Raw genomic sequence first — 24,115 nt, forward strand, 5'->3', positions numbered from 1 at the left:
GGGAAAAAAGAGTGTATACATGTCAAACTTGTTGACTGTGTCTGAGAATTACTGAGTTGACCTTCGATCTCTTAGGGACATCCTCTTACAGAACACTTTTAATTAAATCAGAGCAAGATGTTAATTCATGAGTGGAGCTGGGACTTTTGAAGAGTTCAGTCTGTGGGGGCTTGGGAAACAGAATGTGCAGGATTAACTGTTTGGTAAGACTTCCCTCAGGTGGAGAATGATTCTCTCTCTGCATATTGCTTGACAGGCGGCAGGAGGAGGAGGAGCACACTCCTCTGTACTACACCTGTCCGCTCAGGTCCTGCTGCATCGAAATGCCAATAATCAAAAAAAGTATCAAGATCACAATACTAATGATTACTGAATGTGCATATTTTTCTCTTGGAGGGACAGTTCTGATGCGTTGGAGAATCCCTGATATGTACCCATAGACTTTAGCCAGCCCATCGAAAACGACCATAAGGGCCGATTATGCAAGCAGCTCTTAACGACCCACAATTTCTTTATCTTTTTAAAAAAAAATTTTTTTTTGGCCATTTCTGCCTTTATTCGATAGGAAAGCTGAGATATGAAAGGGGAGAGAGAGGGGGAAGACATGCAGGAAAACCGTCACAGGTCGGACTCGAGCCCTGGATCTTCTGCATCGAGGAATAAACCTCTGCACATGTGCGCCCGCTCTACCAACTGAGATAACTGGCCACACGACCCACAATTTCCCTAATTTCTTGTTGGGCTGTAGAAATGATCATGACTGCAAACGAGGAAGTGTGGTGACAAAGTATAAGCGCGCCAAATTCTGATTAAGGAGGCAGGTTTGGGTGGTGATTGGGTCAAACTAACACAGGACTTTTGCTTAGGAGACCGGGGTTTGTGTCGTGTGTGAAACCAAAAGACAGCTGTCATTTTGAAATTAACCAAAGTTTTACAGCTCTTAGTCTGTAATGCAATGACGTCCGTGACGTCCTCATTTTAGTAGTTTTATTATGTGACTCATTTTAAGCCAAACCCTAAGTATTTTTGTTTAATTTAAGTTTGACAACGTTTACTACATGCTTAAAACTGCGAAATCGACCTACAATGTGGTTTAGGTATGATAATGTGTTGACTTTAGCACAAAAACATACTTAGGCTCTGGGAATGTTTTACAAATATAAAGCCTCCTTGGATAAAAAAAAAAAATCATAATTCATTATTGAATTCTGAGGTGTCCTGTAGACGGTTTCACAGATGTCTCATTTATAATGGTGGTCTATGGGGAATATGCTTAGTGGGCTGCAAGGGATTTCATAGTTGCATTACCACAAGTGACCATTGGGGCAAATTGGGATCACGGCTGCGTGGTGGCGCAGTATCCAGCACTCTTAATACAGCCATGCTTAGGTGTGGCTGGAGTCTATCCCAGAATGCCCTGGGAGAGAAGCCAGGTACTCCCTAGAAAAAGTTGTGAGTCTGTTATAAAGCTAACACATATAGACAGATTTACACATTTGCCAAAGCATCTTACCCCACATGTGTTTGGACTTTGCGAGGACATGGGTGCCCTGTTGCTAGATAAAACATTTAACCCATCCACAACCACTCATTCACAATTAACTATTCAGTTACTGAAAGGCAGCAGACATTAAAAGGCAATTTTTATTATTTTAAAGATCATTTTTTGGGCATTTTTAGGCCTTTATTTCCACAGGACAGATGAAGAAATGAAAGTGGAGAGAGAGGGGGAATGACATGCAGCAAAGGGCTGCAGGTTGGAGTTGAACCTGCGGCCACTCCGTCGAGGAATAAACCTCTATATATGTGTGCCTGCTCTACCAACTGAGCTAACCCTGCCACTCAAAGGCAAATTTGAGGCTAATTTTTTGAGAGGTGATTGTCTGGGCACAGCAATTGGGTCATACAAACTCAAGATGAAGTGTAACCATAACTGTTACGGTGGCAACATTGACTGAATTATATTTTGGTACTCTGTAGTAGACTAAAATAATTATATTGTTATTCTTTTCAGTTTGTTCTGCAACTGATGTTGCAGCTCTGCAGCAGAAACCTGTTGCTGCCCCTGGTATTAACGTACAAAAAATAAATCCTTTGCGTTATAGTTTGGGTCAACATAAATGATCAGTTATGATGTGTGCTTATTTGTGTGATGCAACATGTAGCCTGTAGTTGTAGGGTACATCACGCCTCTCTGGTGGCCAGGCTTCCCTGGCACACCTGTGGCGCAGAAGGCATTTTATAGGTGGGTGCATTAGAGGCTGTGATCATGACCAATCACATTCACTTATGTTACCCCTTTTAATCACAGAGCTCTCACTGCCATGACATGCTGACAGCTTGGGAATCCAGTACAGAGTTTTCCTCAGAGGAAACTTATTGTTGTCTGGGACCGGTTACCCCGGTCACCCGGTGTTTAGGATGGAGACAGGAAAGGCAGGAACGGACGGTCCTGAGGGAGTTATAAGCAGAGCGAGGAGTTTTAAGTGATTCATATTTTTTCGTGGCGCTGTGTGAACTGTTTTGAATGTGTCTCTCTCCAACTGTAGATGTGCAGATGAAACTTATAGAATAATTAATCAAAAGACATGTTTGATGTGCACATAAGCCCAGGGGTCTGTGGTTATTTTCACTTGGGGGCTGGTTGCACCAAATGTTACCAGTGGATCCGCTGTGTGTAATTGTGGCTTGACAGTGTGGAGCATCATCACTCCACTCCAAGGCACACCAGAGGACACAAGTGTTGATATTTACATGTTAAAAAGAACCCTTCCCAGCGCCTGCAAGCTATCATAGAGATAAATCCTAAAACAGCCCAAACTCGGTTGGAGCATGCTATCTCCTCACGATATTGCGTGCTAAATTGCTTAAATTCTTTGCCCCCCCCCCTCCCCAGTGTTTAACCCAAGTCAGCGCCTATCCAGTCAATATATCCAGGTTAATCCCTACATCCGGCCACCTGCAGGTGTAGAGGAGCTCCTGTAATGTCACCCCCCCCCCCGCATTCTTCAACCCAATTGACTTCCTCTAATAACCATCTTCCATGCTGTGTTTCTCTTTGTGTTGTTTTGTATCTTTCTCTGTCTTTGTCTTAATTAGTCTTTCTCTGTGTGATCCATGTTGTCTCTGTCTCACTCCTCATTCTCACCATCCACACTCCTCTCCGCTCACCACTTCACTCTCTACCAAGCCGTCCCGTCGACCAACCGATCACCTTCTCATAGTCGAAGCCCCCCCCCCAAAAAAAAATATCCAAAAATGCCCCCGGCTGCGTCCTAGTTACCCCCCCCCCATAGAGATAAAGAGCTAATTGGAAATCGCTCTACTAATTAACCTTCTCCAGGCTGAAAGGTATTTATATCACTGCTTTTTGATGGAGCGATAAAAAAGAAAGCAGGGGAGGGTGAGGAGTGGGAGAGGAAGGGAAAGAGAAGGAAGGTAAAGGGGGCGAGAGAGCTGAGAAATGATTGTAAGCAAGGGGGTAGAATATTATGGATGTTTGTTGGAGGTGGGTATAAGTAAGCGAGGAAGGAGAACGAAATGTAGATGTGAAAAATAAAAGGATGAGGTAGCTGTAGCATTTAACATAATATGCTAATTTCTTAATTTTGTGACAGTAAAACAAGCACCATGAAGTCAGCTATCAGCTTTCTACTCCACACATTTATATCATGACCTCAGTCATTAGGTCAGATTCTGAGAGAAAAAGTGTCTTGGGGTGACACTGTAGGCCAATAGAAAAAGAACTTCCAACCTGTTTATGTTCTTCTGGGAGAGGGAGGAGAAAAGGAAAGCAACAGGGCTTATGGGAAATGTAGTCCAATTTGGAGAAACACTTCATTCTAACAATACCACAGTTCAGCAGTTGTATTTACCCTTATGTTATGTGCTAGCAGTAATTTTATCAGGATATGTGGTGAATTTGGCAATACTATATTTCTAAAATGCTCAGACCAACTTAAGCCCTGAGTGAAAAAATGCAGCCCTCTCATTTATTTGAACGGAGCCTGTCTGTTGGCCAATCAAGTACATGCAAGCTCACCTTCCAGGTAGAAACTTGGTAATGTGAATGCCATATTTTCTATAGTTTACCTTGCATAAAATAGCTGCCGCTGTGATAACTTCCAAAAGTAAAATCCTGAATATTACAAACCATTGTGCAGTGTTTTGGCATCTGATAAGCTGCCTGATAATGAATTCATTGTCAATCCAACTGGACCTCCTGGATCCTATTTCATTATCTCACCACCAGTCCCTTAAACAACACGCCCGCACCGCCCCCGCCTCCTGTGTTGTTTTAATGCAGTCTAAATCCCCACTAACTACACTAGGTTCTGGAGGGAGGAAAAATGTGTGTGCTGGTCTCTGTGGGTTGAAAGGTGTCACCTGAACCTCTGACCTAACAACACAGCTGGGTGCAGTCTGGTCTCTTTGTGACCACACCCATAATAAAACATTTAACCCATCCACAACCACTCATTCACAATTAACTATTCAGTTACTGAAAGGAAGCAGACACTAAAAGGCAAATTTGAGGCAAATGTTTTGAGAGATGATTGTCTGGGCACAGCAATTGGGTCATACAAACTCAAGATGAAGTGTAACCATAACTGTTACTGTGGCAACATTGACAGCATTACATCATGGTACTATAGTGCCACACTACATCATGGCTGAACACAGCTGTTAAAAAAAACATGTTGTTACCACTTCTTGGATTTGAACATGCTCATCGATGCAAGCATCTTCCATGTAGACTTAAAGGACACTTCCAGCACAAAATGAACCTAGGGGTTAATAACACATGATTACCGAGTCGACTGTTCTCGGGGATATGTTTTCATGCTAATCGAATGTGTCTCTAGCTTGAAACAAGCTAGCGCAAACAGCTGATTAGCTTATAAAGCTATTCGTCGGGGCATTGGTAAAGTAAAAATAAATCTCTATTTCTATACCACTAACAAGGCTCAAAATAGCACCACACTTCCACGGTAGCATAATGATGGTCCCTACATGTAAACCGAAGCATTGAGAACTTTGTAAGTGTACAGACAGTTTATTAAAAAGAGATTATAAAGACAGTAGCGTTCACGTATACAAGCAGGCGCCATCTTGCCGTCATGCCCAGTCAAACGACGAACGCCGTGCAACCAGTAACCGGTAACATAGCTCAAGCACGGCGTCGTCGAATAGCTTTATAAGCTACTCAGCGGTTTGCGCTAGCTTGTTTCAAGCTAGAGATACATTTGATTAGCATGAAAACATATCCCAGAGAACAGTCAACTCTGTAATCATGTGTTATTAACCCCTAGGTTCATTTTGCGCCGGAAGTGTCCTTTAAAACAACGTCCCTGGGGACAAATGCGTCACTCTTGCTTATTCTGCCCTTAAAAAACTGATCAGTTTGGACCAAAAAAACAACCCCTCAGAAAGAACAAAGCTACACAACACACAATCCCCATGCATTGTTGAGTTTCTTCAGTTGATTTTAAAAGTTGTTTTCCATTCTACACAGATGTCCTTTAGTGCAAGTTAAAACCTACAAGTTACCTGCACACATTTGTGTTATGAATATACATCCGTAAGTTGTGTAACAAAAATATATTTTATTTAAAGAGGCTTAAGCTCGGGTGGCTTTACGCTCCACTGTGTCCCTGAGTAGGACAAAGGACACAGTGGATGCGAGTGAGGTAGAAGATAATGAAATATAAGATGAGTAAGACAATTAGTGAGTCAGCCAGTCAGTCAATCAGTCAGTGAAACCGTGTCTAGCGGGTAGCAGAAGGTACAGTAATATATGTGAGGAGGGTGGGTGGTGAGGGAGAGTGAAAGATCTCAGGAGAGTAGAGTGAGGAGAAAGGGAATTGTTTCAGGTTTCCATCTAAGCCATGCCACCTTTCTGTTTTCACTCCCCCCTGTCGCAGAAGCTGATGGGGGTCTGAGGAGGGTAAGGTTACCTCGCTGTCTGTCCCCTGCTGGCTCTCTTTCATTTCTGGTTACACTTCTCACTCACACTGCTAACCTGCCGCATAGATTTTGGAGAAACAGTTTTCACTGCTGCTCACAATTTTTTTCTCTTTAGTCAACTATAGAGAGGCAGAAGTGGGTTTGTTAATGCACTGATATTCATAATTCAATCGCATACCTTCTGGTGCTAATTATCAGATTTTGCTAATGCGTCTTAATGTTAAATAATAATTAGAGTGTGGGCACTGGACCATGATTCATTAGCAGAACAAGCTAGATGAGTCAGGATTTTATTTTACATACAGTAAACATAATATCTGTTTGCTGGAGATGATGATAGGAACATAACAAAAACATCCAAATGTGTTAGGAACAGGCTGCAACAACAAAGCAGCGAAGGAAACAGCTCCAGGCTTTGCTTTAGGAACAGAGGCTACATCTATCTTTTATAAATACCAGTAATGCTGCTGGCCAAACTGGTTAGCCAAAGTGTTGCAGTAGGTCAAGCTGATGGCAGATATTGACTGGGTTCGATGTAAGGTCTAACTTGAAGCGAGGAATACTGTGCAATCTGGAATGTTGAGTTGCAGCTCCAGAAGCCAGTTATGAGGTATTGAGGCAAAATCAGCTGAGAGGTAAGTGCAGCACATACCGAGGTCTGCCTACTGTATTGGATTTCAAAGCAGTACTGACAGATGGTCTGGTAAGCCAGCAGGTAGTTTCAGCCAAGCAATCTGGTAATACATTTCCCAAAACATCAAAGTTTACGGCATAAAACATGTTTTTTAGTTGAAAACGTTGGCTCTTGTTGGGTAATCAGTGGCAGTGACCCATTTCCAGCTCTCAAGCATCTAGACATCAGTCAATTTATTATATAAATAAATATTAACATATAGCATAAACGTACTGTGGGTAGACATGTTTTGACTTCTGTACCTAAAGGTTCCAGACTGCATTTAAATATGTAAACAATATAGCCTACCTTTACATGAAGTCTTGCTTGTTTTTCAGGTGAAGGCCCATGGCCCCAGCTTCACGCGTCTCCATGCGCCCTGGCCGGTACTGTGTCGAGAGGCTGAGTTTCTCAAGATTAAAGTCCCCACCAAAACGGTGAGATCTCATTGCCAGTTATAAACAGTTAATGGGTACATGTAAAGCTGTTGTTTGTTGGTATATTCTTCTTATTTCTGTGGTCAGAAGAGACACAGACCAAGACAGCAGAGGATTGAGTGATGTCCTTACTGTGTCACAGTTAATCGTCCTTATGCTGATATTTATACCAATAATGTATCATGGTTTTATTTCTACAAGGCCATTCAATGTTAGAAAAGGTTTTTTTATTCAGAACTGTAAGGCACTTCAGCCACTAGTGTCCAACGAGTGTAATTAGTTGACTAATTCTGTGTTTGTGTGTTTTCTCCAGAGTTACGAACTTAAAGAGGAAAGTGGTTTCGGGTCCACTTTGAACACAGTGTGGAGGAAAATGAACCAGCCTTTCCAGCCCAAAGTACCGCATCAGGACCAAGAACGCACCAAATTTCTCACGCACTGCTTCTCCAGGGACAAACTCCACCTGTGAGAGACACACACATGCAAGCACGCACGCATGAGCAAGCACACACACACACACACACACACACACACACAGATATGCAGAATTAAGTCTAATTTAAAGTGAGACTGTATAAGAAAAACAGACATATTAATCATCCTAAAACCTGAAAGGTTGACTTTATAACCACTAAAACACTCTATTCAATATCCTTAACGGTGTTGTAGCTACAGTATTACTTGGTCTGGTACCAGTAGCTTAGGTGTTGAATGTTTGCCAATTGTTATAGCAAACTTAAGATGGATGCAAGTTTTTGGGAGATTGCATTATTGGTCAACATGCTTACCAAGTAATAAGAACACAATTCTATGTCCCTGGTTGATTGTTGCTCCTGTAGTCTGTGCCAACATTTTAAAATACACTGTGCAGTTTTTAAACCTTGGCATAAGTGGCCATGCCAACCTTGTATCCTATAACATACTGAGCGATAGTAGACACCAGTATTATTTGAGAAAATAAGATCCAGTAACAACTCTTCAACTGAATGATAAGATTATTTATGATATGTGGCCAAGTCTGGTCGTTTTGTGGAAAAGGTGTTTTAAAAACGTAGTTTTGAATAATGCAAACAAAGTGTTAGCCTAAAGTTTCAGAGTATCACTTATGATTTAGGAATTTCTTTCTAGATTTTTATGTTCTCACTGATCATCAGGTTAAGTTGATTAGATAAAGCCATGTATGTTTGCATGCAATACACTATATAAATACAAGGATGCAAAGATGTACACATGGATATTGCACACGTACAGTTTTTTATTCATTGACCGTCTTTCCTTCAGGTACAACATCACATCTAAAGACACATTCTTCGACAACGCCACAAGGGCCCGAATAGTAAGTGCTCATTCAGATGTCTTCTTAATGTTTGTCCAGGGTTAGCTTATATCTCCAGTCTAATATTTTTGCATCCGTTTTAGGTATACGAGATCCTGAGGCGGACGGTGTGTGTACGAACCTGTCAAACCATAGGTGAGGATACCAAGCTGTTCACGGGCCGGACGGTGTGTGTTTGTGTGTGTGTCTGGGGGGAGTTTACTGAACATATGCAGCCTTTTCCAGTCGTACACATTCTTTACATTGACATGTACACTTTGACTTGGTCAGTGGTTAGATGAATGGCATGAGGTAGACCCCGTTCTAGATCTAATGTGCTTGCTGCAGGCATAAGCATCTGACAAATGTCAATGATTTTTCCGTTATGTTCTGCCTAGTAAAAAATGGTGCATACAATTGATGACTCTATCCACCTCTGTTGGCAAGCAGCAATAATTGCAGCAGCACAATCTGAAATCCTCCACCTACCCCTCCCATTCCCTTGAAGTATGGTGGCTTGTGATTGAGTACATTTTGGAGATAACTTGCAAAAAAGAGCAGAGGTCTACCGAAGACATCATGAATCACAATCCTGGAAATAAAAACCTGGTTTGGCTTCATAAAAATGCTTTATGAGCCTTCGTAGTGGATTTGTTGTGACGCTGCTGATCACTGGTTCATACTTCAGCACCATCATCCATCAGTTCAAAGGCTTTTCAAAATATCATTATGAGGTTGAAGTATCGAATAGTATTGAAACTTGATTGGATCGGAGGTTTCGCTTCAAAGCCATCTTTAGCCTGGTAAATTAAAATGGGAGCACTAGGTTGGCTATTACTTAGCTGAGTCACAGAGAATGAAAAACATCAGGATCAACAGATATATTGTGGCTCGAGTTAGCTAAGGTAGGTTGCGTTAGGTAAGGTAGGTAGGTAGGTAAAACCAGGTGCAGTGAATTGCTTGTGTAACATGTTTGGCTGGGACACTGCAGGGTAAAGCCAGCTGTCAGTTGCAGTTCAAGTTTGTGCTGAAACTCTGGAATATGACTGGACTTTGATAAACAGGTATACTGGGAGATGATATTGATATCCCTGCTTGGAGTTCAATGCGGAGGTGAAGCAAAGTGAAGTGCAGCTGGTGACCCAAACAAGGTGTGAGATGATTGGATAATTAGATGAGACCAACATTATTTTTCAACCCCAATTTGTTTGGTTTGTAGCAACGCTTTGTTACCACCAGGCTCTTGTTAGAAAATGGCTTCGCTCATTAACACTTCAACTGCAGACGTCCACTGGGACAATTGGCAATTAGCCTCAGCAGCGGTGGCAGTTGTTTATGGCTTTTGTCAATCTCCTCTGGGAGATGGCAAGACGTTCAACACTCTCTGGATTCATGTTGGGTCTTGCCTTAGTGTTTATATATCTGTAGATTTCTTTTACGACAGATAACAGCTGCATGTGCATGTATGAGACCCATCAGTCCCATCTAGAAATGAGCTCACACCCGTTTCATTTCCAATGTCAACCATATGTCTGGTTGGCTTTCCCATCACAGGAGAAGGTCTCAGCCAAAGAGTACTGATGGAGCTGCAGGGAAGAAGGGGAGAGAAATGAGAGCTGAGCATCTCTTTAACCTCCATTTTCTCTTTTCTCTTCATTATTGGTGTATACATTTTGACACACACACACACACACACACACACACACACACACACACACACAGCCCACTCCCTGTCTTTTGCCCTTCTCCATCTCCTCTACAAGTGGGTCATGCTTCCTGGGTCAGGCAGAGATTGAAGCAGGTGCCTCTGGGAGTTCTGGGAGTGGTTGTATCATGCTGGTTGAGTGAACATTCGTGTGTGTGCGTGTGTGTGTGTGGGTGGGTGTGTGTTGGTCATGAGTTTCATTAATAGCACAGCTAATCACTGCATAGTTCCAAGTCCCCTTTAAGGCACCGATAATTAGAGATTAATTACTTTGATGAAAGAACCAGTAGCGTGTGCCAGGTCATCTGACGTGTCAGTGTTGGTCCTGGCATTCACAGGTCAGGTCATCACTCCCACATGAAATTTTCCAAAGACTAAAAGCGGTACCTTCATGAGTCTGCCTGACTCTGAAAAGTAAAGTTAAAATGGTGCAGGCTGCAGGGTGTGGCCTCATGGCAGCACCACACACTGCCACAGCACATACAGCTAGGGTGGCTGAAATTTAGCCTCCATGGTCAGTGGGAATACTGGAAAAAAATGGTATTGGTATATTATTGGGGACATTTGGAGCATAATCATTGTCAATGACATTGGATCTGAGTTGAGTTCAAAACCATGCTACTGAAGGACCCTTGGACCAAAAACTGAATTTGAACTAGTGAAGAGATAAACTTCATCTTCACAAATCACTAAAATAACAACACAATGGAGCAGTATGCAGTACTAATGTAAGATAAATAACAGAAGGTGCTCTTTTACAATGGCTACCACTTAATTTCACACTACATCTTTGAACACATTTGGTATAAACTGGCACTCCTTAATGCCAGTAAATCAACTATTACTTCACCTGCTGCTTGGATTTCTGGTTTAAAACTCAAGCTTCAGCCTAAACTACTACCGAAGTTTTATGACAAATAAAAGTTGTTTTCTATCATGACTTCTCTCTAGTGGAAGGCAGGAAGAGAGAAGCACCTTAGAGTGATGTTTAAATCACCCTTGGAGTTCTCTTATGTCTCTGCGCTCTCTCTCTCTCTCTCTCTCTCTCTCTCTCTCTCTCTCTCTCTCTCTCTCTTCCAGGCATCAGCACATTGATAGCTAAAGGAGTGTATGACGCATCCTTCCCTCTTCACGATGTAAGTATGAGGTTTGGAAATCCCAATGGATAGCCATTGGTTTGAATTTACAGTCAGGTCCATAAATATTGGGACATCGACACAATTCTAATCTTTTTGGCTCTATACACCACCACAATGGAGTTGAAATGAAACGAACAAGATGTGCTTTAACTGCAGACTTTCAGCTTTAATTTGAGGGTATTTACATCCAAATCAGGTGAACGGTGTAGGAATTACAACAGTTTGTATATGTGCCTCCCACTTTTTAAGGGACCAAAAGTAATGGGACAATTGGCTGCTCAGCTGTTCCATGGCCAGGTGTGTGTTATTCCCTCATTATCCCATTTACAAGGAGCAGATAAAAGGTCCAGAGTTCATTTCAAGTGTGCTATTTGCATTTGGAATCTGTTGCTGTCAACTCTCAATATGAGATCCAAAGAGCTGTCACTATCAGTGAAGCAAGCCATCATTAGGCTGAAAAATCTAAACAAACCCATCAGAGAGATAGCAAAAACATTAGGTGTGGCCAAATCAACTGTTTGGAACATTCTTAAAAAGAAAGAACGCACCGGTGAGCTCAGCAACACCAAAAGACCCGGAAGACCACAGTAAACAACTGTGGTGGATGACCGAAGAATACTTTCCCTGGTGAAGAAAACACCCTTCACAACAGTTGGCCAGATCAAGAACACTCTCCAGGAGGTAGGTGTACGTGTGTCAAAGTCAACAATCAAGAGAAGACTTCACCAGAGTGAATACAGAGGGTTCACTACAAGATGTAAACCATTGGTGAGCCTCAAAAACAGGAAAGCCAGATTAGAGTTTGCCAAACAACATCTAAAAAAGCCTTCACATTTCTGGAACAACATCCTATGGACAGATGAGACAAAGATCAACTTGTACCAGAGTGATGGGAAGAGAAGAGTATGGAGAAGGAAAGGAACTGCTCATGATCCGAAGCATACCACCTCATCAGTGAAGTATGGTGGTGGTAGTGTCATGGCGTGGGCATGTATGGCTGCCAATGGAACTGGTTCTCTTGTATTTATTGATGATGTGACTGCTGACAAAAGCAGCAGGATGAATTCTGAAGTGTTTCGGGCAATATTATCTGCTCATATTCAGCCAAATGCTTCAGAACTCATTGGACGGCGCTTCACAGTGCAGATGGACAATGACCCGAAGCATACTGCGAAAGCAACCAAAGAGTTTTTTAAGGGAAAGAAGTGGAATGTTATGCAATGGCCAAGTCAATCACCTGACCTGAATCCGATTGAGCATGCATTTCACTTGCTGAAGACAAAACTGAAGGGAAAATGCCCCAAAAACAAGCAGGAACTGAAGACAGTTGCAGTAGAGGCCTGGCAGAGCATCACCATGGATGAAACCCAGCGTCTGGTGATGTCTATGCGTTCCAGACTTCAGGCTGTAATTGATTGCAAAGGATTTGCAACCAAGTATTAAAAAGTAAGAGTTTGATTTATGATTGTTAATCTGTCCCATTACTTTTGGTCCCTTAAAAAGTGGGAGGCACATATACAAACTGTTGTAATTCCTATACCGTTCACCTGATTTGGATGTAAATACCCTCAAATTAAAGCTGAAAGTCTGCAGTTAAAGCACATCTTGTTCGTTTCATTTCAACTCCATTGTGGTGGTGTATAGAGCCAAAAAGATTAGAATTGTGTCGATGTCCCAATATTTATGGACCTGACTGTATTTTGTGTAGTATTCAATTTGCCAAGAATGGAAATTAAAAGTAGCAATCACAGTCCAAGCTTTGTTGCATCTCTTCTTTTTTTTTTTATCAAACTCTACAAGCACGTTAGAAGCACAATCAGGGAAGGGTTCTCAAAAAATTCGTACTCTGTACTGCATTAGCAGAAAAAAAGGAAAGATGAGTAAGTGAGATACACCGTTGTGACGTTATCCCTGCCTGAAGCAGGTTATAAGTCTCTGCAGGTAGATTTTCTTCTTAAATAAACTTTAACCAGCGCAGGTAGGAAACTAAGTCCTACAGTTAGTTCAGGATACATGAGTTTTAGGAAAAAAATATTGAAAGTATGTTATGTTACTTACTTACATAAGTACGTGATGTAGTTACCGACGTGAGGTGGAACCTGAGTTCACTACCTTACAAGTTGACTTGAAGTCAACATTGACTTTTTGTTTTATATGGGACACAAACAGCTGTTTCCTGAGTTAAAGTCCTGTGTTTGTTTAACCCATCCACCACCACGACCTTCTCCCTGTGTGGACTTTGTTGCTCTTTATCATATGTCACCTGACTTCCTTCTTTACTCCCATCATAATTTTCATGGCCACTAGAGGCCAATTAAGGGTAAATATGCATTGTTATAGACTGTTTGTACAAACGACCTATGGGGTCGTTTTTTGGGGGAGGACAGTCTTTTTTTAATTGTATTTGGACAGTTTATGTTTGATTACATCGAGTGTGTTTTTGTTAAATGATTGAATGAGTGAGCACAATGTGCTTTCCATTATAGATTTCTGTGTGCTTGTATGGCTGTGTACACTCGTGTTGTTCACTCTCTCGTCTCAATTCTCAGGGTGACTATAAGGTCATCAGACACCTTGAGGAGAAGAGCGACAGACAGGTAGACCGACTCCACTCTTGTTTCTCTCTCTCTCTTCATCTACTCTCCCTCCTTCCCTCTGCTTCTCTTCCTCCTGTCTAATAAAAAAACTACAAAAAGACTACCACTGCTCTAGTTCTTCAGAAAGTCACCTTGCTAATGCGAATAAGTGCTGGGGCCATTAAGTATGCTGTAAGACACAATGTATGTCACCTGAAACGCCTAAACCGCTGAAAAGCAAGGGAACCTCCACTTTTTTTAAAGAGTAGTTTAATCTGTGTAATCTTCATCTCCTATCTTTTCTCCTTCTTCTTATTTGAGAGTGTTCCTACGTCCCATCTGTGTAACACTGCACAGATTGGACTGGATTTTAAGTTCAATAAATATTTCTCAGAGTCAGAGCTGAGAAATGAAAATCCATTAACTGACTTGAATTTCAAAGGACTGAGCAAATAAACTATTTTTGGAATGTATGTTAGCAAAAAACAGCAAACATGTAAATTCAAAGTAGCTTCTTCCTTTTCCCTTAATCCTGATAGTGGCTGTTAAACCGGATCATTTATTGTAATATTCTCTCAGCACCAATAGCTTCATAATATCATCTTTCTCTTTCTTTATTCTTGGCTTTGGCATAATGTTGCTCAAACTGCAGTTCTTTGACGAAAGAACTGCACTAAGGTTTACCTCCACCAATCAGATTATTTCTGCCTCCAGATCAGCTCTGCCTCTGAGGATTGTTTGTTTGCTTGTTACAACTAGTAAACATACAACATGGCAACATACACCCACACTGACTCTTTCCTGTCTGTTGTTAGGTTCTGCATGACGAGTGGGCCAAATACTCAGCCTTTTACAAGTACCAGCCAATCGATCTGGTCAGGTAATGTGACCACAGCACCGCAATGTGGAAATCACATCAGTAACTCATCTCGTTTCACACCTCAGTATTTTTGTTTCATCTAATGTGCAACTTAAGATAACTGCCATAGACGTCTCGCATCTGATTAGCAAAAGAAACACTACAACTATACAGACGTTGCAGTTCCATTATGGTAATTGTAGTTCACCAACAGGCTTTTGTTGTTTTGACCTTTGAAATATACAGATTGTTTAAAATCCCTGATTATAATCACAAACTCAGTGCACCACAGTGCAACTATAAACACCCTACATTTTTTTCAAGTTAATGATATTACAATATTCACATGCCCATATGTACTTTGAGAGAGTAGTTAGTCACAGTGATTATACCTCTTCTCCATACTGACTGTAAAGTGATCCATTTCTAGCTCAACTCCACTGTAGTAGTGATAAAATCCACAGTCCCTGTTCTGTGCAAAAATTAATTCTGAAGTTCATCTCAAGCTAATATGAGGCCTCAGCAGTCCGAGTTACCTATATTAAGGGGTTATCTTACAAAGTTGTAGTCTTTATAGAATGGTAGTCCCTTTTTCGGGGATTCCATCGTTCCCTCCCGACCAATAACTTTCAATATGCATATAGATATGTGAGCATCGTGTCAAAGTGTCCATGAGCAAGACACTGAACCCCAAGTTGCTCCCCTGATGCTGTATGTACAGTTTAGCTTTCCACTGCCCCTAATACTTAGGATTGGTTAAATGCAGTAATTAAATTTCACTACATTGTACTGTGTGTATGTGACGAATTAAGAATAAAAGTTTCGTTTCGTATTAAAATGGAAACAATCTGAAATGGTCCTATAAATCAAAAATGAGAGACCACTTTATTTGCTCAATCTGAGAATATTACATCTAGGGGATCAGGGTTGAATCCCAAAATGTTTGATAGATGTACCACCAATCAAAAAGCCTCTTTTTACTATGAGTAATTGAGTCCTACATTATCACTGACTTTCTAAAACGTTTTGTATTTTTTTTGTTTTTGGCTGTGAACTTCTCATTGACCTAAAAGTTAAAAACTTGTATTTCTGTGCACCAATCAGAATATAGCAGCATTTAAACCATCATGTTTCCCTGTCAATCATATCTGATCAAACCACACCCACACAGTACTGAAGAAGCAGACTAGCGGAGCTTTCACAACGTTCACTTTGATTGTTGCACATTTTATAATGGATATTTAATGTTATGGAGAAACCACATTTTCAGGGGCTTTAAGGTTAAAAGTTAAGTCATGTTTGTGGTTTAGGTCTGTCAGTCCTAGCATAGCAGGCAGAGTTTGATGTCAAATCTAAAAGAAAGTGGTTTGTGAAAAGCTCAGCGTAAACAATTGAAGCCCTAAATAAAACATTAACATGCTTCTTACTTTATTTTAGGATCAACCACAACATGAGGACACTCACACCTGTGTTTAAGCTGCTTACGTCTACACAGACTGTTCTCTCATGACCTGCACTGTCACTTACACCTCCTAATCCCTGACCTCTGACCCCACAGGAAGTACTTCGGGGAGAAGATCGGTCTGTACTTCGCATGGCTCGGTGTTTACACTCAGCTGCTGATACCAGCCTCTATAGTGGGAATCATCGTGTTCGGCTATGGGGTGGCAACAGTGGATACAAATATACCCAGGTACTACAAAGTGCACTGCAGCTACATCTGTGGAAGAAAACTATTGTAATTTATAAATAATTACTATATGTAATTCAGTTAAATTTGGGTGCAAAGAAATGGACAAACCCATTCAAGACTTGACATTTTTCATGGAAAGAAGAATTAAATGCGTGGCTGACACAGTACGAACACTGGTCTGTTAAAATCCTACATGACTGTGAAACAGACAGGAGAAATGTGACATTTCCCCTGATTTTAACTCTGAAGATGTTGATATGATAAAGATAAAATACTAACATGAGAAGGACACAGAAAAATAAGGATTTCTTCCTACCACAATTTAAATGTACAGTATTCACACATGCCCTTACACACACCAGACAGGGACTGCCCAGATACCTTCTGTATCTGGCTTTACACAGGGCTGTGTGGGAGGAGCACAGAAGGTACGACTGGCTGTGTGTGTGTGTGTGTGTGTGTGAGAGAGAGAGAGAGAGAGAGAGAGAGAGAGAGAGAGAGTCATGAAGCAAAAGGTTGATAATTCAGCCTACACTGACTATGAATAGGGTCAAAGCAGAGAGGCTTGTATTGTGGTTAAATGTGTTAAAAGTTCCATTCATTTCTAATGGATCTACTGGGACCAAATCCATAGACGGCGATGCACAACTTCAGTTCATTTTATACTTTTTTTTTTTTTTTTTCTATGTGCAAGTGGCTTAGATTTAATGTATCCTCTTCAATTGGGAAATATCATTGTATAACTGTTATTAGCTCTTGGTGCTCTGTGACTTAAGTCTTCTCCCCTCAGTCTGGAGATGTGTGACGAGCGTCTCAATTTCACCATGTGTCCTCTGTGTGACGGAGCCTGTGAATTCTGGAAGCTCAGCACTGCCTGCGGCACCGCCAGAGCTTCACACCTCTTCGACAACCCCGCCACCGTCTTCTTCGCCATCTTCATGTCTCTATGGGGTAAGGTGTGTGTGTGTGTGTTAACAGGTGGGCCGAATGTGAAGTTGCTCATTGATCTTGTCGTAACTTATGACCTCTTTGGAATCTGAACAAATACTCTGATTCAAAATCAGCAGCTTGTTTTATGTTTTGTCCCATTTTTCTCTAAAGCATGTGAGCTGTCACTTGCTACTAGAGGATCTTTACATCTGTAAATGTGTTGTATTGTAAATTGGGCTGAACAGCATGCCCTAATAGCAGGAAATAGGAAAACCGCTTTTAAATTAGTGCAGACAAAAAACTAAATAATTTAAACCTTAACAACGTGGATGTATTTCAGTGAAAATTGGTGAAAACAAAAACACTGAGTTGGGCATGAAAGTACATTTTTTAACACTCAAAAGTGTAGTGTGACGCATATTCTAGTTTTTTTTTTCTCACAGCTTTTAAGCATATACAGTATGCCCACTTTCTAGATATATTCCAGAGCTTTCAACCATGAGATGCGGTTGGAAGCTCAGAAAAAAAGCTACTCAGGTAGACATTTTGTCAAAAAACTATGAGCCTCATAGATCACAGAAAGCCTGTGATTCTAGTAACTTTATCCTATGAATTTGTAAGACTTTGTGGATCAGTGGATCTGAAGACGATGCCAATTCTAAAGACTTTCATCAAAATGATTTGACTTTTTTTTGTGTTTGTGAAGCGGTGCTGTTCCTGGAGCAGTGGAAGCGCCGTCAGAACAGTTTGAGCCTCAGTTGGGACCTGACAGGCATCGAGGACGACGAGGTATATACAGTACATACACACAGACACACATCATACCATACCATATAAGTGCCAAGGTTTTGCCAAAGTCTTTTCTAATAATAGCCTATCTATTATTCCTACCATATAATATCAGTGCATGGAAACTAAAGTATGTGTAATGTTTAAGGAAACTAAAACACTTGCTTAAGGTAGGGAATGATGGTCGTTATGGGTTTGAAGGGAAAGCCAGACATGCTATACCCTTGTACCCCTGGCCACATAAAGGGCAAACTACCTCGTGCATTGACACTGAACACTGGCATTAAAGGGTAACTGCCATTTTTTCAACCATTTCCCCATGCATTTGTGTCTAATAACCGCTTTTCTTGACTCGCATTCCACTCTCCACACTGCTGTCTTCGGACAAAAAGTCATGTCCTGAGATCGATAATGTTGTCAGACACTTTTAGTAACAATCTGAGCCTGTCAGGAGCAAAAAAAAATCACTTTTACTGGACAAAAAGCAAGGCTGCACAATTAGGTTACATTGCAGCTTGGTTCGGGCCGGCTCATCACTGCGATCTCGCTCAATACTGGACCAATTTCAAAGATTTTTGGTCATATCAGTCTATTAGACACAAATGCATGGGGAAATGGGCTCCAGGTTGAAAAAACAGTAGTTACCCTTTAAACAAGTAATTTGCTGCAGAATTGTCCAATATGAATGTAATCCCTTGAGAGACTGGACTGTAATGAAACCACATCACAGTCGATGAAACGATGGAAACACACGGATGTACACACAGGCATTATGCACACACAAATACATACACCCTATACACTATTGACTCTTTCTCCTGTTTTCCCCTCAGGAACATCCCAAGGCCAAAATACGAGACCATCCTTCTTCAGAAGAGACAGAGGAATCAGAAAAATAAGAAGAAGAAAAAGAAGAAAAAGAATGAGGTAGGAAAGATTAGAAACCTCTGTCATTCAGGTGCTTGGGACCAAATTTGAGCGAGTTTGCGTAAAAAATATGAACGTATGAATTCCATTCTCATAGCTGGACCTGACTGTCAAAAATACCAATGGAAAGGTATTATACAGTAATTTATTTCATAACCTGTACAGCAATTATAACATTAATTTGAGTAAGTTCAGGTTTTAAAATACACTATATATCACCATCATTGTTTACAGTAAGTATACTGTATTGCATTCTGTGGGGACACGGTGTAAACAGTTGATCATGAGACATTTCCACCTGGCTTAGTTTGGAATCAGATGGTTCTTGACAATCCAGATGGATCCTGATAGTTTGGTTTCCAAAACGTGTGGCAGATAGTGTGAGAATCTAATGATTGGGAATGGTCTAGATTCTCTCTGTAAATTGGGTTAATCACATTGAGTCCTGTTGGCCCACATACACTTTGCTTGGGCAGCAGATGGCTTCCTGCCACAGTCCCAAAACCTGATCTGGGGATAACAGTAGGAAACCTGAAGGATCCCACTGGTGTGTGTGTTTTTGAGTTCTAGGGAAAGTGTCGACACACGCAACCTGCTGGCTGTGTTTAAAAAAAAAAAGAAAAGAAATGGCACCACACAGTTTCACCATAAGGAATATAAATGGTTGATTAATATCCAATGATACCATGGCCTCTGAAAATTCTGTTGTGAAGGGCTTTGCGTTAGATGGTTCTTTGCCTCTATGTTATCTATCACAATCGTGGAATGTATAACCTGTCGGGTGTCATCAGACATTTTGCAATACTAAGAAACATAAGACAGGTCATAAACATGAACTGATTTGTTTTAAATTAAAATCACAGTGGACTGCGGCTGTGGTCTACAAGAAACTCTATTAGTATGAATAGGCTGCAGCAATATAGAGATGAATACATCAGGTAGTTTATAGTTTAAAGCTGCTAATGACTTAAAGGAGAATTCCGGTCAATTTCAACACGCAGCTCTGTTGTTTGGAAATTTGGAGTGCTGGCAGTAGCAAAAAAAATAAACAATTGGTGCTGCCTACACCGTGTTATCCTCCTGCTAGCGTTAGCACCCACAGGCTTAAACAGGGCAAGTTTTAAACATGTTTTAAGCCTCTAAACATGCTCGAAATGTCATTACAAGTGCCTACCCATGTGCAGTGATTCCTTCCGAGGGAACACAGTGAATCTGACTGCAGTAGATGTGACAGAAAGGCATAAAAGTTGTGTTAATCCAGCCAGTGCACATACCTCTGTTTATTTCCTGTTTTCCAGTCAAATCCACACTAGTCGATTGTCGAACTCATACAATCCAATATTCCAGTCAAATTTGCTGTGTTCCCTCGGAAGGAATCACTGCACATGGGTAGGCACTTGTAATGACATTTCTAGCATGTTTAGAGGCTAAAAACACGTTTAAAACTTAACCTGTTTAAGCCTGTTGGGTGCTAACGCTAGCAGGGGGATAACTCGGTGTAGGCAGCACCGATTGTTTGTCTTTCTTGCTACTGACAGCACTCCGAATTTCCAAACAACAGAGCAAAGTGTTTCGACCGGAATTCTCCTTTAATCGCTGACATTAGAGCGACATAGTGTAATACTTTGATTATGAATACAATAATTTAATAATACACGAGCTAAAGAGTCTGTACCCTAGACAGAAAATGGCATAATTGTACATATGTTGTTGCATGTTTAAGCATGAAATTGTGTGTGTGTGTGTGTGTGTGTGTGTGTGTGTGTGTGTGTGTGTGTAACCTGTCTTTCTGTCTTGCAGCCAGAGAAGCAGGAGGATGGGACAGTGACAGGAAAGGACAGATGGAGACAAAAACTACTGTCTGCCATGGCTGCAGGAACACCGGTAACCCCTCTTTTCCTCTCCTCTCGCCTTCCTCCTCCTCACCTTCCTTTTCCTCCTTTGCTTCCTTTTCCTCCTCTCCTTATTTTTTCTCTCCTCTCCTCCTCAACTCCCTTTCCCTCTTTTCCTCTCCTGCCGGCTGCTGTCTCTGTTCTTCTCTTCCTGTCCCATCCTCTGGCTTCTACAGTCAACTCCTCAGGTATTTGTTTGTGCAACTTATTTTTGCATTGCTTTTTACGTTATGATGGTCACAGCAACAAACTGAGCCTTATTAATCGTTTCAAGTCTCTGTGGGACTAAAAGCATGACACAACTGTTTATTCAGGGTCTGTTGGCTAGTTAAAGTTGACTGAAAGATTGCCTTGGACATCAATACTGACAGTTTATGTGAGCTTCTTTCTTCCACTAATGAGGTAGAAATGAAATCCATTTCATTTAAAGCAGTCTGCTGAATATCTATATTAGGAAGTATTTTGCTTTTTAAATTCAATAATTCCAGTGACTGATCACTGTTTGGTAAGTAGGTACCAGAGGTGGGAGTAAGTCACACATGTGCAAGTCACAAGCAAGTCTCAAGTCTTAACCTTTAAGTTGTAAGCAAGTCTCAAGTCACTGTGGTGAGAATCAAGCAAGTCAAGTCCCTGCTATAAGTCAAGCAAGTCACAAGTCAAGTCATACAAAAAATTACTGTTAATGTTCGCTAAAAGACACATTCACGTACCTTTGTTTGAGTTGCTTGAATTGATGGATGAAGTTGGATGTTGTGGTTCTTGTGTCTGTAATTTTGGAGTTGCAATCCTTGCACACCGCTTTTCTTTTTTTTTTTAAACGAGCATCGATAACAAACTCCATAAATCACTATTTTGGGGAATAATCCCTTCCATGACGGCTGCCTCCTGTGTTTTCCTCTGCTGGTCTGCCACGCTCTGGAAGGTTGCCTAGCAACTTGGCAGGTTGGTGCATATAGCACAAAGATGTTCCAAAAAACAAAACGTCTCAATACCTTAAAAAAGAATACGGCCTAGCTATTACATTGACTAAGTCAAGTCCTTTCAAGTCATCTGTCTCAAGTCAAAGTCAAGTCTCAAGTCTTGACTACCAAGTCAAAGTCAAGTCGAGTCATTTATCAATGTAAGTCAAGCAAGTCTCAAGTCCTCAAATTGGCGACTCGAGTCAGACTCGAGTCAAGACGTGCGACTCGAGTCCCCCACCTCTGGTAGGTACATAATGGACCATATTGTTACCCCACCAGTTTTTGTGACAGTATTTCCAGTGATGGACATCTTATTTTTGGAATGAAACTTCTCAGTTATTTAGATTTGTATATTTGCTAGCAGTGAGGGAACAGAATGTACCAACCTTCAGCAGAAGAGGAGAGAGATACGCCTGTTATTTTATACAAATGCAGTCGGTATTAATGAAAATAGAGGCAGTGTTGTTGTCTAGAAACTCCTACAGGTGGAGTGATCTTGTTCCAAAGCTAAGGGAAAAGGTCAAAAAGTGAGTCAGAAAAGCCAATGTAAAGTCAAGGAACAATTTAATTACTGAGCTTTTTTAAGGCCCTGCCGGTAGTTAATGACATGTTTTAGAAGGACTAGATGGACAGACCTGAAGCAGGTGATGCTAATAAAAGGGATTATCAGTCTCTGGATTGTGTGTGTGTGTAACTGAAAATAGGACTTGGAAAAGTCTATGGCTTCCACTTACACCCTTTTGAATGTCTAGTGTTATGTTGAATTATTTATTTTTTGTTATACATTTTTTTCTTTTTGTTATTCTTTAATTTATGTATGTTTATAGATGGTTTGAAATAAATAAAGAAAGAAGACCCTTACAAATACTCTACTTACTCATACATTAGTGATGTTTGTTAAAAACGACAGCGCCCAGCTGTTTTAGGAAAGTACTAAGCTTTTTAAAAAAAAATCAAACTATATATTTGTGACCTGCTTTTAAAGATTTACTGCTGTAATCTAATGTTCATGTTCTTTTACTGAAATTACTGACGGCAATTATACGGCAGGCATTTTGACTCATCAATCACAGGTGTAACTAATAACCTTAATAATAGCTTAATGTGCTTGTTGGCTCACTAATATGCCTTTCTGGAACAGCTAAATGAAACGGAGTTGTCATTAATTAATGTCATTGGTTACACCTGTGCTTTTCCTGCAATGAGAAGTCAATATAGTCTGCTGTGAAAAATGTCTACGTAACTGCTGTTTTGAATGGTATAACCACATTGCTGCACCTGCAACCTATTATCTGTGGAACTAAATTAAAAAAGACAAAGAGCGCAAGACATGAAAAGAGACAAAGGGAAAAAGACAATGAGCGAGACATTCAAATAAAGAAAAAGAGACTTGGAGAATTAACGGGATGGCGAAAAACAGGGGGAGGGCAGCTGAGTGGGAGTGAGGCATGCTGGGCAGGAAGCCAGGGGTAAGATTAGGGAACGTCACTATGGCGACACAGAACTAACTCTCTCTCTTTCTCTTTTTTTTTTCGTCTTACGCACACACAAACAGTTGAACCATCTGATTTGTTACCTGGGACAGTGAATATGCTGTATGATCAGATCTAGAGTTTAGATTTTTAAAAGTATGAAGTAAGTAGTTCATGACTACTCTGTGTATTGACCACTCTGTGTACAAACCATATAACATTAATCTGGAAATTTGAAAGTGCCTGGATGTAATATGACGGACAAAAAGTTCTTTTTTATTTTGTACCCTCCGGTTCATCTATTAACTGAAGCCATGTCTGTCCAGACAGTTCTCCGTCAAAACCTTTCACATCATTTCTTAAATTAGGAGCTGTCAGTGTTAATAATGTGAGACAGGTCCAAAGAGATAACATTTTATATTCAGGATTATTTTAATATTTTAGCACTAAAATGCCGGCACAAGCATTACTTGCATCTGGCTTATTACCATTCTTTACCAGTTATTACAGAGGAAAAAGTGAGAGAGATAGATAGAAGGAGGAGGATGAACACAGGGAGCAAGCGAGAAATAAAGATAGTCTCTGTCACAACATGAAGGCTTTGCTGTGCTTTCCTCAATGGAGGTAACAAGCCAAATATAAAACACCTGACCCATTTACTACTACCATTGTCTCTGATTGTCGCTGTCCCCACCAACCATCACACATACGTCTACTCTGAAGGTCTTTTTGTCCTCCAATAAGTCGAACCCTCAGGTTCAACAACCTGTATGTGTATG

At 40.8% G+C, this 24,115-nt stretch overlaps 1 protein-coding gene across 1 annotated transcript in view; it reads left to right on the forward strand.

Annotated features, from left to right (window-relative positions):
- LOC144512439 (anoctamin-1-like) overlaps nucleotides 1-24,115 on the forward strand; it is an 84,990-nt gene that overhangs the window by 23,016 nt on the left and 37,859 nt on the right. Inside the window, 14 exon segments of the mRNA XM_078243200.1 lie at nucleotides 6,985-7,077; nucleotides 7,391-7,542; nucleotides 8,359-8,413; nucleotides 8,497-8,548; nucleotides 11,178-11,233; nucleotides 13,786-13,833; nucleotides 14,628-14,692; nucleotides 16,230-16,364; nucleotides 17,155-17,315; nucleotides 18,001-18,083; nucleotides 18,917-18,922; nucleotides 18,924-19,010; nucleotides 19,108-19,140; nucleotides 20,811-20,894. Coding sequence (XP_078099326.1) covers nucleotides 6,985-7,077; nucleotides 7,391-7,542; nucleotides 8,359-8,413; nucleotides 8,497-8,548; nucleotides 11,178-11,233; nucleotides 13,786-13,833; nucleotides 14,628-14,692; nucleotides 16,230-16,364; nucleotides 17,155-17,315; nucleotides 18,001-18,083; nucleotides 18,917-18,922; nucleotides 18,924-19,010; nucleotides 19,108-19,140; nucleotides 20,811-20,894 — 1,110 coding nt within the window.

The sequence above is a fragment of the Sander vitreus genome, chromosome 23, assembly GCF_031162955.1.
Source record: "Sander vitreus isolate 19-12246 chromosome 23, sanVit1, whole genome shotgun sequence".
Classification (NCBI taxonomy): domain Eukaryota; kingdom Metazoa; phylum Chordata; class Actinopteri; order Perciformes; family Percidae; genus Sander; species Sander vitreus.